We start from the raw sequence: 19,697 nt of genomic DNA on the forward strand, positions 1-19,697 counted from the left end.
TGGAGAAACAGAGGCTTAGCAGGCAACCAGGCATGAGCCAGGAATCAGCTGATTGCCAGCTTGTGCCCAGTCCTAGATGCTGCGCCTCTGTTTTTTAAATGTATTAAGAGCTGGCAGAAGTGCAGCAAGGGGAATCAGGTGCGAGCAGGGAATTATCTGTCTTGGCTTGTGCCTGGTCTCCCCCACCCACTGCGCTTCAGCCTTTTATGTTTATTAAGAGCCTGCTGGGAGAGCTATAGTGGAGTAGAGCTGTAGCAGGGTTAGCTCCTAGTTGATTAATTGATTAAACGCCATTTAACATCCCTTCCCCAGTGGTCACTGTGACTATAGAGTCCTTCCGAACAACCTCTCCCTTTCCATGTTCTGGAATACACTTTCCATTTTCTGGGCACAACCAAATCCTCACCTTCCTTTTAGTTAGGAGAAGAGAAAGTTTTATACAAAATTTGGAGGCCCTAGCTCTTACTGTTTTGGAGGAGTTCTTGAACAAACTGATTAATACACGGATGTACATTTCTAAAGTATATAGCTAGTACCTCTAAGATCTTGAATTAAATGATATTTTTTTGTAAACTGGTCTTCATCTAAAATGTGTGTACACACAAGACTTTTTTATCATTTAACAAAAGAAATGCAATGTCCTTAATTTGTAATAGAAGCCATAAAGTTACACCCAATTGCTTGATAATGCTACATACAAGGTACTTAGATGTGGGATTATTTTGACTTGGTCTGCCTGCCAGTGCTGTAGCAATAGCAAATTTGAGGTTAGAAATAGGAGTTAAATCCCTATATTCTAGTTTCAGGGAAATAAGTTGTATAGTTTTCTAACAGAAGGAAGTTAATGCACTTCTGCATTACTCTGAAAAACATTGTTTTACACATCCATTGTTCAGTCTGTGACAGCTGGTTCCGTTCTGAAGAAATGAACAGCGTTGCCAGCCTTTTGATATGGACGGAGCCTCCCTTCACTAGGAATGGCCTGGAATGAATATTATCTGGAAAAGTGTAAAATCCTTTTCCACTGAACTCCCATATTTCTTGGTAGGCACGAGGTTTTCTAAATAGTTTCCAGTATTGTTTCTGACGTGCTTCCATAGCTAGATTGGACTTCTTTTGTCACAGTCCATTATAATAACAGAGATATTCCGCAGAACAGGTTGGACCTCCCTTGTCCATCACCCTTGGGACCTGACCCATCCTGAATGAGGGAATTTGCTAGATCGGAGAGGTCCCCTGCCATCAGCCTTCTAGGACACTTGCCCTCCCTGGCAGAACTCCCCAGCCACAATGGCCTCTCTTTTCCCTGCCCGACCAGGAATCCTCAGAAACGGGGTTGCCAACTGCCCCGCTTCTGCTGTGCTTTGCCAGGGATCCTCGGGGACAGGGCTTGCTGGCTGCCCTGCTACTGCCCCACCCAGCCAGGGCTCCCCGAACGGGGTTTGCTGGTCCCTCTGCTGTCCCACCCAACCAGGACTCCCTGGGGATGGAACTCGCCAGTCCTGCTAGACTTGGCTCCCTAGGGATGGGTTCCCAGCCAGTTCGCACACCCTGGTGCCAGGACTCTCTGATCCAGCAATGTCCAAGGATTACAGATGTTGCCGGATCAGAGTGCACCCGATTTCAGAGATTCCACCGGTATTTAGTTCAAATGTTCTTGGTGACTTACTGGTGGTTTACACTTTTGAAATCTGGGAGCATGTGTGATCACATTGTGCTGATAAAACCAATTCTAGCACACATCCTGTATTATAGTTTTCACTTCTTGGGTTGCTTTTTTAAATTACCAAAAGGACATCAAATATTTTTAAGTATTGATTTCAGAAAAGAGAAATCCTTGCATGGTCTCCTGGATCTGAATTGGGTATTGATGTTTTAAAAATATAATTTATTTAAAATAGAATTTAAAATTATGTAAAGTAGCTTTTCTGGTAAATTTCCATAACATTTTTTTCTCATTACCATTAGGAAAATCCCATACTGCCTATTGCTAATACTTCTTACATCCTGAAAGGAACAAAGGAAATGACCTGGTTTCCTTCCTCTCTGCCTCACAGGATGGTTTTTTCATGGCAGAAGATGGTAGGGTTAGGTGACCTGCATGTTGTGCCTGTTTGCACACGTAAAGGCGGTAACTTACATTGATATTTGCTGGTCCATAAACAGATAGCTGTTTAAGATGGGACTCCTGTGAGATTGGAATTATGCATTAGAAGCCGTAATTTACCAGTGCATTGTCAAAGAGCCACAATAATATGGCAGCAGCCCCTGATCAGCTCCTTCTCTTACCTGCTGACAGCACCTCTGATCAGTGCCTCTCCTTTTCTCTCTGCCACCTGCCGAGGGATACCAAAACAGTTTGTATAGTGAGAATGCTGAGAGCCATTGAATCAAACTGTAAACTTTGCATGTGATGGAAACAACTTCAAGTCAGGGGGTGCAGCAGCAGCCCCTGCTTCCCTAATTCCAATATCTATGTTCTCACTGCAGTTAACTGTTTCGTGGTGTGCAGGAGGTTCTGGGAGAGAGGCTACAGGAGTGAGGGTGTTTCCGTTAATGGCGTTGGTTACACTCAGTCTACTGGGAAGGTTAACCAATGAGCCCAGGCAAGAGCTGCTGGCTTTGCTTCTGGGGAGGGAGCCTCACTGCAGCAGCAAAGCCGCCTCCCTAGAAGCCAGACTGATGAGCTGGCAGCACTGCTTTTGGGGATGCTTCTCTGTGGGCTCTGCAGTATAAAGCCAAACTTCATAATACAGAGTCTGCAGCATGTGTAACCGTGTAACAGGATTTTTTAACATCCCTATTCCTTAACTTTTCCTTTTTTCTAGTTGTTTTCATTTAACACAGTAGTGTATAGTCTGCCGCAATTTTTGTTTTTTTTTGTTTCTGCTGTTTCCTTGTTTGCGTGCTTTTAGTTCCAAATGAGCTGTGTGGTTGACTGGTCAGCTCATAACTCTGAGGTTCTGCTGTAGTGTCATTCTTTCTGGGCCTTTTCAGTCATTATAAAGTTATATTGGGGATAAACTGAAAACCAAGAGGTAAAATGCTCACTATCCTGTTACCAGTCCCTGAAGACATCCAGACTCCCCGTTAAAAGAGAAAATTTCAGAGGACTGGGGAAAGGCAGAAGAAGAAAAATGCCAATATATTTTCTTTGTTAGGAAGATTATTGTTTATTGTAAGCCTTGTTCTGTGAGAAGTTAGTTTCTGTGAGCCAGATGTACACACACAGTGGAACTCAATAATTGTAGCTCTTCTGTTTTCCAACTCAGTTATTTTGGCTAGTACTGAAATATCACTTGTAACAATAGCAGTGTTCTAGAGCTCATCAATTATGGTTTATCTTGTTAGTTCTTAGGGAAGGGTAACAACAGACATTTCCAAATATGGAACAAAACTTGGGCAAGCAGTGATCTGCATCTGTAGTTTAAGTAGTAACTAGGGAATTAAATCTTGATTTACGTCATCTTTGCAAATTCATAATTTTGGCTGGTTGAAAACCTAACTCCTACTGTGTTGGGTCATAAAACCAAACTCGACTGCTTCTAGGGATATTAAAAAGCTTTTTTTTTTTTTTTTTTGGTAAATATGTAACTGCTGAAATTTTCAGCAGTTACACGTTTACATGTGTGGGAGGTAGTTCCATGTCCCCTTTCTGCCCATACTGCTCGGGGGGGGGGGGGGGGGGCGGCAAGTGACTCCCTGTGAGCCAGTGCTTGTGGGGAGCCTGCTTAAAAGCCGGATTCCCGTGAACACCATCTCCCTCCTGCTCTTCCCTTCCACTTGCAGCCTCCTGCTGCCTGTGATACAGGGATAACAGAGAGGGTGAGGCTTGCATATAGCCATGAAGGTTAACCAATATGCCCAGGCTCATCTGTTCACATTTAAGCGTGTACACTATCTCATCCCTAATTGCTATGAAATCATACTCAAAATAGTCTGAGAATCATAATCTGGGGGATGCCTGGTTAGAGACACTCAGGGTCCTAGAAACAAGATTGGTATTTCTTAACCAATAGCGGCTCTAGACAAAGGAACTAGATAATATGTAAGGAGGCTGGTGGAGGAGGGAAGATGCTGAGTTGACCTTGCTTACAGCTATAGTCTATACAGCCAGCAGGGAATTTGAAACTTTTTGTTAAATTTGGGCTTTCCTACTTTGTATCTGCAGAGTTAAATGATCAAGTTTTTATACTAGGATTTGGATGAGCAGCTGCATTTAATGACTTGTGCCACATCCTGCTGGCTAGAGTAGCTACTACTGGGAAGCATCTGTTTTCTGAGTGCACAGGTGTCTGTGTAGGTCACTTCCCTCCTTTCTCAGCCAAGAGCTGTATTGTCAACAAGTCAAGCTGTGAATTATTCTTCCCCTCTCTCTATTTCCTTTGTGTTATGTAGCTGCTCTGAATATAATGGATTCTTAGTCTATATAACACAGCTAGCATTCTTCAAATATGGAGTCTTGTGAGCCTCCCAAAATATATAGTTCTTCTGGGTAGCTAGTTGTTATTGAAATACAGATACTTTGAACATATACATTAACAGCATAGTTAATTTTCATTTCTACTGGGTATTGGCTGAATGCCAGGCTATTCCCACATTCAGTGTTGTATTAGTAGTTAGGGTTTAGAGATGCCATTTACATTGAGAATATTATTTTTGTCACATCTGTCACCCTCATAGTCTGTGGGTATTTTGGTTTTCTGGAAAATCTTCTCATTTTTGCTTTCTGATGAGACTTTAGGAATTTTTTTAATGAAAGGTTCATTAAAATCCACCTGGCTATATGTAAATTTCCCCTGAGGTGAGGGGGAGGAGGAAAAGTATTTTTCAGCTCTCTAGAAAAAGAGGAGGAAATGATGCATGGCAGGATTAGAAGGGAAAGTGCATGGGAGAATTAGGGTATTGGCAAATAGTTGAACTAAAACAAATTACATCAGCAGCACCGACCATCATCAGATTCAGTAAGAAGCATCTGGCACCTACTTAAAGAAGCAAAAAGTAATGCAAGGAGACAGAGTTCTAAAGCTAGGTTTAAACGTTAGTACAATCTTGATTTACAAGTGCTTAGTCATATCTATTAGATTACCTGTTATTTGAATAGCTTGGTAAACTGCGTAGTACAGGCAGTTCCCGGGTTATGTACAAGATAGAGACTGTAGGTTTGTTCTTAAGTTGAATTTGTATGTAAGTCAGAACTGGTACATATTGTAGGGGAAACTCTAGCCAAACATTTCTCCAGAGCTCAGTTTTATTCTCCCACATCTCACTTCACTCAGTCCTTTATTCTCAAGCTGAGGTGTCTGCTGAGAAAAGCCGCTCCGCGTCTCCCTGGTCTGCTGGGGGGAAGCAGCTAGTGCGGGGTTGCCTCACCCCGTTTGTAAGTAGGGATCTGATGTAAGTCGGATCCATGTAACCCGGGGACTGCCTGTAGTGTTATTGCAGCTAATAAGTGACTAAATCTACCAAATCTATTGCTGACTAAAGTGCTCATTCCCTGTATGTTGAGGAAAACCATTTTCATTTCTCTTTAGCATATTATAAGATGTGTATCCGCTCTTGATCATGTGCTTAAACTTATGATGAATCTAATCCATAGTGTACTATTAACAGAGATCTTGTTTTCTAGGTTCTGAAACGTGAAGAGGACAGAACATGTCTCAGTCAGGTGAAAAAGTAAAGGTAAAGAGTTGCTTTCAAAATACAAATGTATATACTTTTGTTGAACTTTTCAAAATACTCATAATTTCACTGAAAAAGTTAAAACATTCTGACTAAATATATTACCTCAAATATATTTCTTAAACAGGACTTTTACTAAAAAAATTACTTGTATTTATACACAGGATTGATGTCAGGGAGTAAAATCCTGTTTAATCAGTTAACCAGTTAAACAATGTTTTTAATCAATTAATCGCTTAATGGGAGTAGGCAGAAGGCCCACTGGGCTGGAGCAACCCCCCCCCCCACTGTGGGAGCAGGCTGCTCTGGCATACCTGGAGGGCCCCTGTCTGTGACACATTGGGCTGCTCTGGTCAAGCGGGGCCTGCCATGAGCAGGGACTGCTTCAGTCCCCACTTGCGCTGTTTCCCCTGCTGCACCTTTGTCTCCCCTGCCCTCTTGTGGAGACAGTGCTAGGGGGAACCGGCTTTTAAGATGGCTCCCCTGAGCATCAGCCCCCGCTTCCTCTCATTGGTGGGACAGCAAGGGATGGGAAGCGCCTAGTGAAGTAGTTACTGGACTACCTGAAATGCCTAGGCTTCTTGTGTAATTGACTAGTTGCTTACATCTGTACTTTAGTTTTATGTTAACCTATGCTACTAACTTTGTTCACTTACGTGATCTATAGGTGCATCTTGTGAGGTGATGGTAAACTCATACTCAGTGCATTATTACCATGCGTGCTTGTATTTCTACATATATCTACAGAAGTGTTTTTCTTCTGCATGTGTACATAGGCATTCTTAGGTACTGAAATTTTTCACCTGTATCAAATGAACCTATTTCCACTATTTTTTCAGATTAAAAGTGTCAGTGATATTATGATTGATTGTGATTTAAATCTTTATTACATTTTTAACATACCTCAAAGTCCACTTTAACACTCTCTCACACAGGACTGCCCTTGCAAACCTCCCAACTCCCCTACCTCACCACAAACAAACCCCAAAATAAAACACAAGTCAGCTCTGGTGTACTTGGATTGATTGCCTCCTGGCATATTGGGTTTAAGCACAAGTATCTGAGCCTAATACAGGGCAAGATTGCTGTCGATGGATTTGGCAGATGCTTTCAGGCATTGTGGGGAAATAGGAGGCTCCTGACAGGCACTGATTCAGCAGGAGGAGGGCCTATGGAAAAAACAAAAAAACTCCAGGGAAGAGGTGCTGGAAGATCAGGAAGACAGATCTTCAAATAGGAAACAGTGTGCCCACCTGGAGCTTGGGGTGAAAAAAACGAACTTCAAATGGAAGACCAACTTTCAGGAAGAAGGTGTGGGTCCAGCTGAAACTGAGATGAACATTTTGAAGATTTGCAGTCTATTTTGATTGACTTCATTCAGGATCTAATTCACTGGACCCTATAAAGGGAATCTGTTGAATAGCTGGGCACTGTCGGTTTTAAAGGTGCTTAAAAAGAAGAGAATACTGAAGCTGGTCTTAGAGCCAGGTGTGGCAAGAAAGGGGTGATAGAGGCACACTTGACCGTTTACAGTCATAAACAGGGCTACTTGTCTCTTACTATGGTCTTGTGTTAATGACACAGTGTTGCTTGCAAACGTATGGTCAGTGTTGTCTGAGGGCAGCCTTTTGCTGCAGTACTATATGTTCCAGAGCTCCTATTGAATCTTTCATTCTCTCAAAGGCTGCTATGGGAAGGTAGTTTTGGGAAAGGGTGTTTCTAAGGTTAGTCTTGCTACAGTGCCAAGTAATGTGTTGATTCTTTGTGCAGTTTACATGCAAATGTGCTCTATTTGACATAGAATCACATGAACTTCATTTCAGCTGTTTTGTTTCTTGACTTGTATTCAATTTTGTTTTTCTTCCCAGTTTTCTGACTCAGCAGGCTATGTGGGGTTTGCTAATCTGCCCAACCAAGTCCACAGGAAGTCTGTAAAAAAGGGATTTGAGTTCACTCTAATGGTGGTTGGTAAGTAGTTTTCTTTAATGGCTTAAGTATTAAAATATTTTGTCTTGCACATTAGAGGCTGGCCTACAGAAACATCTAGTTTACAGCAAGTTGAGGAGTAAAATCCACCTCACAATAGCATGTCACTCACTCAAGTGGCCATGTGGACCCTGCTGTCTCATACTAACAGTTTCTTGGTGTGCTTTGATTTATGCCTATTTAAACATGAAGTAGATCAAAACACACTAAGGAACTGCTATGCAAATGAGCGGGGTCCACAAAATAGTGTATGGTAGATATATACCCCAGCTTGTATGCACTAAATGTTCATTTAGACAAGACCTAAGTATGCACCTGTTTTTAATTATCTATTCTATTTGTTGTAGGAATATTAAACATTTGACCAATAAGCATGAGACTTACTGGTTAACTGGCCCTTGCAGGTGAACTTTGGCGGTGGCCATCCACACCAGGCTGGAGCAGCCCCCACTGTGGAGGGACCAATGAGCTGTGCTGTGGGGTCCCATGGCCACAGCGGGACCTCAGAGCTGGGGCAGGACTCATGGCTGCAGTGGAACCCCATGGCTGTAGCCACAATGGGGCCAGTCAGTAGGCCCTAATTTAAAACAGTTAAATGGCTAAGCACTAGCATTTTACTTATTAAACATCCCTGATTTGATGTGTTGAAGAACAAAGACTTACACTATTGTATTCTTATCAAATTAAATCCTGTTATTTTGTGAAGTTTTATGGGAGGGAACATTTTCTACTTATTAAAGCAGAGGTGGGCAATACTTTTTGATTGGGAACCGTGCCAAGATTTTGGTAAGTGATCAAGGGCCACACTTTTCTGTGGAGGGGCTGTGAGATCTGGGACAGAGGTTGGGTGCAGAAGGAAGCTCGGGTTAGGGGACTTGGGTGCAGGAAGGAGTGTGGGGTCTGAGAGAGAGATTGGGTGAACGAGGGAATTGTGACCTGGGGCAGAGGATTGGGGTGTGGGCTGGTAGGGGGTATAGGTGCAAGAGAGGATTTGGCTTGGGGGAGGGGCATAGGAGGGGTAGAAGCTTGGGATGGAGAGGGGAGTTGTTACCTGGAAGTGGGGGGAGGAGAGTTCAGAGGATTTGGGTTGTGACCTGGGACAGAGGATTGGCAAGTAGGGTCTTAGGAAGGGGGCATGAGTGCAGGAGAAGTGTTCTTTCCAAGGGGAGAATTTAGCATAGTCCAGGTATGTGGCTTTTCTGCCCCAAATCCCTTCCCCTAGTCCTTGGTCCCAGTGCCAGACAAGGAGGGAGGGAAACCCTGCTGGTTCCACAGTCATGCCTCCTCCCACCCACTGGTCCAGACACCAGAGCTGGGTGGGAGTTGGGGTTTGGGCGGGGTGGGGTATTAGAGGCATGCTTTGGCTGGGAGGTGGTTATTTAAGCAGCTCCCAGCCAGCAGTGCTCTCAGGAAGGCAGCCCTAGCCCTTGGCCCTGCGAGCCTTCCCACCCACTTTCCCCTCATCACCCAAGCCGGCTGAACCAAAAGTCATCATTTGTGCTTTGCACTCTTCACTTCCCCACCCTTGTGTCTTGCCAAGATACCGAGTGGCGGGACCTCTTACCACCAATAGAAGGTGGCTTATGCCTGCCTACCTCCCAAGCCCCAAGAGAAGCAGCCCTAAACCGCTGACTGGCTGTGCATGTAGCTCTCTGTGCTGTGAGGCAGTAGGGAGAATCTTCACACTGCTCTCACACCAGGCAAAATCTCTCAGCTCCTATTGGCCAGAAACGGGCCAATGGGACTTGAGAAATTGTGCTGCCCTGCCCCCGCACTCAGCAAAATCTCTTAGCAACTGGGCAATAGGAGCTAAGAGACTTTGCTGGGGGCAGCGGCAGAGTGCTGAAGCCGCTCCCCCCGCCCTTCTTTTCCCTGCAACTCAGAGAGCCACAGGAAGCAGCTAGCCACTTTGATTGGCTCTGCTCCCTGCCACATGGATGGACACGTTGGATCAAAAGGCTTGGTGAGTTCAGTGCAGCCTGAATCTTGCCCACCCCTGTGTTGAAGCATGGCTAAGGGCCAATGATTCAGATTTCTATTCCTGCCTCTTCTAGTGTTTTTACCCCAACTCATTATTTGACGTTAGTCACTAAACTTCTCTTAGACCGGTTTCCCCGTCTGAAAATGGGGATGTACGTGCATAGTGGCAACTTGATGTTGAAATGAGGAATCTATTCCTAGCTCTTCTACTGCTTCCACTGCGACTCAGTGTGTGACGTTAAGCATGATGTCTCTGACTGAATTTCCCCATACGAAAATGGTATTGTCTAATTGGAAGGAACACTAAGTACAAAGTAATTTAAAAGTGGCTTATTGAGTTACATTGGTATTTTTACCTTTTAGTTAAGCAAACCCATACAGTTGCTTTTATAAAACGCAAATTACTTTCCTTTGTCAAGAAGTTTTTTGAGATACTTGTTTAATTATTATATATTATTGAGAAGGATGTAGGAGAAAGGAAATTACATTTTTATCAGGAGGAACCATATGTAACCACTTAAACAGCCTGTGTGCTGACAGTTATAGCATTGACCAAAGATTGTATAAGAAATTATTTACAGAAATTGTTTCCTACTTGTGGTTGTTGATCAGTGTAGAACTTATTATGTCTTATTGTTGTTAATGACAAATAGAAGATTTGCCTATCTAAAACTAGCTTAGCAACATCAAGAGTTGTAAAAGTAGTTTCATGAAACAATTTATGTAGCAAAGATGAACTTGTAAACCCCACGTGCTTGTTTGAGAGGTTCAGGTAAGTTAAAATGATTATAAACTTTTAGAATTATAAAACTTTCCAAATGAAGATTAAGAGATACTCTATGACTTCTGTTCTTGATATGTAAGATGTATGTAGCCTGAAAGTAAGGATGCTAAAACTTAGTTGCCATTTGTGCTTAACCCAGGCATTGCACACACCAAAAAGTTAGGTTTACCTACGTGGCTCAAAGGTTTGAAAAATCCCGTATTCTCTCCTGAGTAGTGTAATTAAGTGACCCTAATCCTTATAGACAGTGCTAGGATTAGCTACAGTGAGAATCACTCGCATCAACACAGCATAGTGTCTAGATTGAAGTACTACTGCAGTTAAAAAAAAAATAAAGTTCTGATTTGCTTATAAAAACATGAATTTGAATGTTATGGCTTCTGATTTTATAAGTTAGAGAAGGTTTGAATACTTTGAGTTTCTTTGCAGCTTCTTTTAATTCAAGACTTGAAAGTACTGTGGAGTAAGGTATACATGCAATCATTACTTTTGTGACCTTTTTGCTTGCATGGTTAAATCGAATAGAGTCCATTTAGAATTTTCATGCATTCATATATGTAAGAGAACTCCAAAGATTTGTGCTTTTCTCTTTTCTTTTGTATTGCTTATCTGAGCTTTTGATGCATTTATCTTAAAAGATAGGGTAGACCCTAGCTGAACAAATTATTTTTACTCCTCTACATAGGTTTGTGGGATTAGCAGAAGGCTGTTGAGGAAGATAAGAGTACTTAATTACTTGGAATGCTTTTGTTTGCAGGTGAATCTGGTTTGGGAAAATCCACCTTAATTAACAGTTTATTCCTGACTGACCTGTATCCAGAACGTTACATTCCTGGAGCTGCAGGTAAATTTTGACTGTATTCTTGGTTAAGGCCATACATCGCTTAGTCCAAGCACACACCTCCAACTTTATTTCCTACACATCTTTCCCTTCACTTTTCATACATTTGGATATTGACTTCAGCCATGAAACCTCCTTCATTTTTCTTCCACACCACTGATGCATTGAACAGCCCTCCCAATTGCTGTTGGTTAAGCTACTCCATTCTCATGACTTTAAGGTTTGGTGTCTCCCTCCTACAAATTCACTTCTGCTGATTCTGCCATGAGTATAACCCCTCCTCTCCAAACTCCATAAGAGATCTCTGTCTAAATTGACCATGTGGTTTTACTATAATTCCCACTTCCTCCTATTTTGTTACCTTTTAGTAGTCATATCTAAAATCTAGACTATAAACCCTTCAGGGCAAGGAACTCCCTGTCTGTAAAGAATCAAGCACATTTGTGAAAGTTGTAAAAACATGTTAAAAATTATCATCACAGCATTGTTACATGTGGTATACAACTGTTACTCCATTCATTATATTCTGGGTATTTCAGTTAATCATAGATTATACTTATACTTGTATTGGTTTATTTGACATGTTTTTCTGAAGGATTCTGCATTATATGATTGTGGAAGTGTAACTTAAGCGAGTTGTAACCAGTGTGGTACATGGGAACCTGGGGGGTTGGACAAGAGAAATACTAATGTTTTCAAACATTATTTTATTATAGAGAAAATAGAAAGAACAGTCCAAATTGAAGCTTCTACAGTAGAGATTGAGGAGCGAGGGGTGAAACTCCGTTTAACAGTAGTTGACACACCAGGATATGGAGATGCCATTAACAGCCAGGACTGGTATGTCTGTTTTAGCCATCAGGAAGAATCTTTAAATTTATCTGCTGACAATGTTATATGTATACGTTACTCCTAGTGTTTTGTTCTCTCCTTTTTATATATACCTTGGTGATGCAGCGGATGGGACTGGTCTTTGGAGAACAGTGTGTATTGTTCTTGTATTTTGTGACATGTATAGGGGAAACAACCACTTCATTGTTATTTTTTAATAGCAATATATTCTTATCTTGGGATCACAGTTGAGTGTCTTCCTAGCCTTGCCCATATTTATTTTGAAAGAAAACACTTAAAAAAATAAGCCATGAAGTTCTCATACTTTGTTCTTTTTTATAGTAATCTTCTTCCAAATAGTTTCACTTCTGTATAGCAAATACAGAATCGGAATAGTGGGGGAATGTAAGGATAGAGAAAAGGTGCTAAAGAATGGTGGGTAGGGAAAGGTGACAAATGAGGGAGTTGTGTGTGGGGGGGAAAGGGTGTCCGTGCATTGAGAGAGGTGCTAGAAGGGAGCTGTGACCTTGTGGTGTAAATGAGTTTTGTTTTATCAACATTCTTAGTTTTGGATTCTTCTTTAGCCAAATAACTGCCAAACCATTGGATTCTTATATAAGTTTGAGGAGACTGTTTATCATGTCCTTAATCATCTATTTCCTGCCTTTCCAGTACAAAATCATAGAATACTGGAACTGGAAGGGACCTCGATAGGTCATCAGGTCCAGTCTCCTGCCCTCTCAGCAGGACCAAGCACCACGATCATCCCTGATAGATATCTATCTAACTTGCTCTTAAATATCTCCAGTGTTGGAAATTCTGCAAACTCCCTAGGAAGTTTATTCCAGTGTTTTAGCTACCCTGACAGTTAAGAAGTTTCTCCTAATGTCCAGCCTAAACCTTCCTTGCTGCAATTTAAGCTCATTGTTTCTCGTTTATCATCAAAGGTCAAGGAGAACTATTTTTCTCCCTCCTCCTTGTAACATCCTTTGAGGTAGTTGAAAACTACTATCATGTCCCCTGTCATTCTTCTCTTTTCTAAACTAAATAGAACTTAGTTCTTTCAGTCTTCCCTCATAGGTCATGTCTTCTAGACTTTTAATCATTTTTGTTGCTCTTCCCTGAACCCTCTCCAATTTCTACACATCTTTCTTGAAATGTGGTGCCCAGAACTGGACACAGTACTCCAACTGATGCCTAATCAGTATAGAATAAGTCCCATAATAGATTAAGAAAACATCCCATAATATATTTTTTTTAAAAATCTCTGAATAATGGACCACATTCTTCCCTGATATAACTCCTAATGAAGTTGGTTGGAATTTGTCTCTGGGATGTCATTACAATCACTTATAGAGGTTTAAGTCTTTTTGGCTCTGTACATTTATTAATTCGTGCTTAATGCATTTAGATTAAGAAAGGAAAAAGAATTCCATCCTATTTTTAAAGGAGAAAAACTACCCCAGTGGTAGTTACTTTTTAAATGAAAATACAATCTACTAGCTTTGGCGAGAGACATGCCTACTAGGAAGTCTAGATTATTTATACATCCAATACAATTGGAGGCTAAGAACCCCTAGTAAAATACATTTCTCTCGGCTATTAATTTTTATTGTAGCGAAGAAATACTGAACAAAGAAAAGAAATGTTAAATAAGCAGGTGACTTATTTATTACGTATAATGCCACTGTAAATAGTGATAAAAGCAAGTTTTTGCAAAGGAGGCAAACAGCTGATACAACTTCCATCATCAAAAACCACGTTTCAAAATCTTGTAGTGGTACACATCTGATAAATTTTAAGAAAATGATGAAAAATATAATTGGCAAATGAGAGTATTTTTTCCTGTCTATCGACTGCTTTGCAAGAAGACAGCTCTGAAGTGGGAGTGTTTAACTTTTTACCATATTTTCTTACATGTGCTTGAAATGCACTGAATGCAGGGTCAAAAGTAGAATCATGGTGGCAATTTTAACATCAGTTTCCTTGCCATCAGTCAGTGTTAAACTAATCAAAACAGAAACTTCTGAATAATTGTATAGTATATTTCTAGACTGCAGTGCATTCTTTCTCATTGTCAATAATATTAACTTGAGTTTCCTTCCGCTGGAATTAAGAGCCGTTAAGATAGTGTATTGTGTTACAATGAGACTTTCCTGTTGATTGTGTTCAAATGCCCTTTGTTTGTTCTCTTAAGAAGTTTCTTAGACTTACATGTTCAGATTCCTTCCCATCCCCTTTTCTCTGTATAAGCTTTCCGATCAAGATAGTTTTATAGTGTGTAAATCACATCTGAATAACTTACTATAAAATTCTGTATTAAGTTTTCAATGTAAGTTCTCAGAACACAAGCAGTGACTTCAGAGTATATTATAGAAACAATTTTCCTGCAGAACAGTACCTGTGTCTCTTTTGGAAGATTTATATAATGAATTCTTACGCCCAAATTCTTCTCCATTCCTCCATAGTAAATTTTAAAAAATCTGTGTTCTATGTAAGTACTGAAACTTTATTAATGCAAAGAAACAGTGTCTTTTGTAGAAATAGCTCACCAACTACTTTTGGCCATTAAAACTTGTTTCATTGTGATAAAAAGGAATGGTAGTCAGAGCACACAGCATATGCTTTGGTCTTTTCAGAAAGAATTCACTGGGGGCAGCTATAGACATAGGAAGGGGAGCTAAATTAGGCCTTTTTTACACTGAGAGAGGTTGAATTTATTAAGGTCAATTTTTTAGCATCCAGTTTTGTAAAGTCAAAGATGCATGTCCCCACTGTGTGCAAGAATTTGAAATAGTGCATCCCCAGTAGGGTGGTTATTGTCGACTTTGACAGCAATACACTGTGCCTAGCTATCCCACAATTCCTGCTTCCCTTTGGCATTCTGGGTTATGCTCCCAGTGCCCGATGGGACCAAAGCAGTGCAGTGGGTTTTTCCGGGTGCATGTTGTCAGAGTCCCATAATGCACTCATCTTCTCTCCCCTCCCCACTTGAAAGCAATGGCAAATAATCTTCTTATACACTTTTCCCCCGGTTATCTGTGCAGATGCCATAGCAGAGTAATCATGTAACCCAGTATGGAACCTATTCAGCAACAAAGTTCTATGGCAATCATAGCAAACATCTTGCACCGTATGCTGCAGTATGTCCAGAGCCTATCTAGAGCCTGCCAAAATGAGGAAGAATCTCAGAAGGTCGTGAACATACTCTTCTGTGAAGGACTTCAGATAAGTGATTGGCAGATGCTGGTGACATTCGATCCTCTTGACACAGTGGAACATCAGTTCTGATGCTGTGAGATGAGCACAGACTGGTAGGAACACATAGTTATGCAGCTATGGGGACGATCAGTTGTGCATACATAAGGCCACTTTCGTGGAATCTTACAAATGGCTTTCCCTTGGCCTGATGCGCAGCAGTATTGGAGTGAGGCTTGCTGTGACAGTTCTGAAGCGAGTGGCAATAGTCCAGTGGAAGCCTGCAACACCGGACAGCTACTGGTCAGTTGAGAATCAATTTGGAGTGGGGAAATCTACAAAGGGGGCTGTTGTGATCCAAGTAGCCAAAGCAATCAATATCCTTATGCTACAAAATATGCAGAACCTAGTGGATGGCTTTACCATGATGGGGTTACTTAACTGTGTTGGAGTGATAGAGATATGTATTCCATCTGTCTTGGCACCTGGCCACCTAGTCAAAGATACATAAACCACAAGGGGTACTTTGCTATAGAGCTGCATGGGCTGATGGATCACAAGTGCCCTTGCACTGACATCAGAGTGGGTTGGTCAGGAAAGGTGCATGATGAGGACATTTTTAGGAACTCCAGTCTGCTCAGAAAATTCAAGCAGGAACTTTCTTCCCAGACCTGAAAATTAACATTGGACGTGTTTGAAATGATCCTTGGGGACCGATCCTACTCTTTGCTCTTGTGGCTCATGAAGCTGTACACAGACAGCCCGGACTGCAGTAAGGAACAGTTCAACTACAGGCTGAGCAAATGTAGAATGGCAGTAGAATGTGCTTTTGGATGTTTAAAGGGAAGGTTTTGCAGTTTATTGACTAGGTTAGATCTCAGTGAAGGTAACATTCTCATTATTGTGAGTCTGCTGTGTACTCGAATCAGAGTGCCTCCCACTAATTATGAGCAACCAGACACGAAGGCAATAAGAAGAGCACAGCGAGGGTACTGTAAATCCAAGAAGCTTTGAAAATCAGCTTTGTGAATGGCCAGACAGCGATATGACAGTTATGCATGTTCTTAACGAGATGCCTCTGCATTGTGTGCTTGCCTGTAATCTCCTCCCCTCTCCCCATGGAACACAAGCAATATTGAGTCTGTTGTTGAGGAATCATGTGTTTTTTTGATTTAGTAAACATAAAGAAGAAGGGGCAGAAAGGAACTGGTGGGGGGAGAGGAGGGAACGCGGTGTACTTCAGTCTCTTTGTTTGGCAATCCCACAGGTATGAGAATGATAGCCTTTTGTTCTGGAATGTGTTCCTGGGGGTTGAGTGTAAGGTTTCCCTTGACTGCCCCCCACAATGTGTTCTGGGGCCTCTGTCTGTGCTCCACTCTAGTCTCCTGCAGCAGCATTTTCCTCCACTTACTTATTGCTCCCTGTCCAAGTGGGCAGATTGCATTTGCTCACTGAACGTGTCATCCCTACTATGTCTAGCACAGATCTGAAGGCGAAAATAGACAGCTGGAGGAGCCATACTGGGGGAAATGTGCAGAGGCTTACTGTTGGAAACAAAAAGTAAAGGGCAGACTTTACAGGAGCTGCATTGTGGAGTGTAGAACCAGGCACACCACAAAGATCTGGGAGCAGCTGGACTCAGTTTGGTGACAGGCTTGGTAAGGGACAAGTCAGAGCTTGTTCTTGTGCTTTTGCTTTGAAAGCATGTGACACACAGTGCTTGCAAATAGCAGCTCCACAGCTAGGCAAGCATCTGCATTTGCAGAGGTGGCCTATGGAGGCATGGCAGGGGCTCACATTGTGACTGTGTGTCTGGCATTTCCTGTTTGCTGGGAGAGTGAAACTTTCCCTTCCTGCAGGAGCCTGTGGGGAGGAAATGTGGCCAGATTGTGGCAGCATGGCAGGGGCTCAAGCCATTCTTAGTTGAGGATGAGCAAACCTAAGTGTACTGCTATGGTATCAGTTACATAACTTCCCCTGCTTCATCAAGGTTGCCATGTGAGAGATGTCAGTCTTCTCTGAATGGCACAGAATGGTAAGGAAAAGATGCTGACTGAATGTGGCCAGAAACCTGAATCTTGTGATTCATGCTTTATGCCTCAAAAACACTAGACCACTTACAGCTGGCTTGGTGTGGTAAGGACAGAATGAGGCATTTAGGACAGAATGAGGCAGGACTCCCCAGAAACCTTGTGAGAAGAATGAAAACATACCTGTATAAGAGGTTTATGGAGATGTGCAGAGAAGATTTCCGCTCCGTCGCCAGACACATTAAACTGTTTGGGAGAGCCCCCCGGTGTAGGCAGAGTGGCTACTACATTTCACACACAATTGCCTTAATCCACTTGCAGCATGAGTAAAAACAGGAACTCACCAGATGTGCCTTCCCCACCTTCAGAAACCATCAGCGAGAAATCCCTAGAGAGGGAGGGGTTTGTCTCCAAAGCTATAAAAAGGTCCTGGCTGTCTGTGAGATTTGATGTTCCATTCACCTGCTGACCATTATTCTCCTCCTTCCTCACTGTGCTCCACACTCGTGCCTGAGAAGTCTCTTGGGAGGACTCCAAAGATTGGCTAGGGAAACTGGCACGGTCCCTTCTAAAAATTCCATGCAGCCTCTCATAGATGCGGCATGATTGCAGCGCTGACCTAGACCGTCTGTTTGCCTCTTTTGTATTCTGGTATGCCTTCCTGCGTTCCTTTATTTTAACATGGCATTGCTGGGTGTGCCTGGCATATTCTTTTCCCACCATCCCATGTGTGTTCTTTGCATAGATATCTGCCTCTTTTCCTATTTTGTAGCTCTTCCTGAACAAATTCCTTTCCCCATGCAGCAATGAGGTCCAGGCTAGGGATGTTGAATGTCAGTTAATTGAATAGTCGATTAACCTCATGAATTCTTATAGGTTAGCCAACTACTCTATAGTCCCTGCAGCTGAGGTGGGCAGCCAGTGTGCTTTGGCCCCACTCCCAAGGACCCCCTGCCACTCCACACTGTTACCTCTGTATCAGATGCAGCACCATGGGGTGCCAGCTGGTCTGTGAGGAGAGACAGTTTTAAAACCAGCTCCCCTCACGGACCGGCTGCCTGTTGTCCTGCACTGTTGCCTCTGATACAGAGGCAACAGAGCAGGGTGGCAGTAGCCCCTCTCTGGGGGGGAAAAGAAGGACTGAGCTCCCAGACCTGGTGTGAGCCGGAACTGAACCAGGCTGCCTCCAGCCTGGAACATAATACACTTTAAATGCAGAGCTTCAGCTGAGGTAAGTGTCAGACCTGATGAGAGTCAGGACTGAGCTAGGCTGCTGGCCAGCCTGCTAAAAAATTTACTGACTTAGGAAATGCGTGTAGTCTATAGCATTAATCAATAAGCTTTTCCTTATCAATTAATAGACTACACTATTACATCCCTAATCCAGAATCTTCTGCATGCTTTATGCTGGTACTCAGTTATGATGCTGGGCATTCACGATCAGGTGTACTGTCTGCTTGCCATGTTGGACACACAGGAAATGAAATTCAGATTTTCCTAGGACTTTTCTTGTGCAACTGGGGAGGAACAGAGTTGAAAGTTCTAACCAGAGCTGTCCCAGTGGGGCACTGTGGGACACCTCCTGGAGGCCAAGAATGTCGACTTTCATAGTGCTCTGTCTGCATTACCTTGAAGTTGAGCGTGTAAGGTCGAATTTATTGTTACTCCTTGTAGTGTAGACTATCTCACATTTCTCAGCCAGAGGATGGCACTGTGGAGATAGTACCTCCCATTCAGCATTAGGGGTATAAAATCCTGGTTGATCAGCTAACCAGTTAAACGTTATGTTTTACTAGTTAATGGATTAAACAAGGATGGGCAAGGAAGGGTTCCCCCCCTGCCACGGGTGGAGTCTTTGCCAGCCAGGCTGTCCCACTGTGATTGAAGGCTGCTCTGGTCAGGCTGGAGTGCCCCTGCCTGCAGTGCAGACAGACAGACAAGGCTGCTCCAGCTCACCGGTTAACTGTATCTGGTAAGCATCACCTGGTACTGGTGATATTTACTGATTAACCATTCACATCCCTGTTTAGCACTGCACTGTTAGCCCTGAATACAAGCCTAAGGCCGTGTCCAGACTCAGGGGTTTTTTCGGGAAAAGTAGCCTTTTCCCGAAAAAACTTCCCCTGCGTCTAGACTCAAGCCGCGTTCTTTCGAAATTATTTTGAAAGAATGCGGCTTTTCTTTCGATGGCGGTAAACCTCGTTTCACGAGGAAGAATGCCTTCCTTTGAAAGTTCCTCTTTCGAAGGAAGGCGTTCTTCAATGTAAAGAGGCCGTCTTCGAAAGAGAGCATCCAGACTCGCTGGGTGCTGTCTTTCGAAAAAGCGGATTTTTCTTTCGAAAGATCCGCCTGCAGTCTAGACGCG

At 42.6% G+C, this 19,697-nt stretch overlaps 1 protein-coding gene across 1 annotated transcript in view; it reads left to right on the top strand.

Annotated features, from left to right (window-relative positions):
* Window positions 1-19,697, top strand: part of LOC102451934 (septin-2) — an 82,910-nt gene that overhangs the window by 5,735 nt on the left and 57,478 nt on the right. Inside the window, exons 2-5 of the mRNA XM_075898295.1 lie at window positions 5,630-5,682; window positions 7,551-7,650; window positions 11,190-11,276; window positions 11,990-12,113. Of these exons, the coding sequence (XP_075754410.1) occupies window positions 5,656-5,682; window positions 7,551-7,650; window positions 11,190-11,276; window positions 11,990-12,113 (338 nt within the window). The 5' untranslated portion in view covers window positions 5,630-5,655. The remainder of the gene's footprint in view (window positions 1-5,629; window positions 5,683-7,550; window positions 7,651-11,189; window positions 11,277-11,989; window positions 12,114-19,697) is intronic.

Source organism: Pelodiscus sinensis, chromosome 15 (genome assembly GCF_049634645.1).
Source record: "Pelodiscus sinensis isolate JC-2024 chromosome 15, ASM4963464v1, whole genome shotgun sequence".
Classification (NCBI taxonomy): domain Eukaryota; kingdom Metazoa; phylum Chordata; order Testudines; family Trionychidae; genus Pelodiscus; species Pelodiscus sinensis.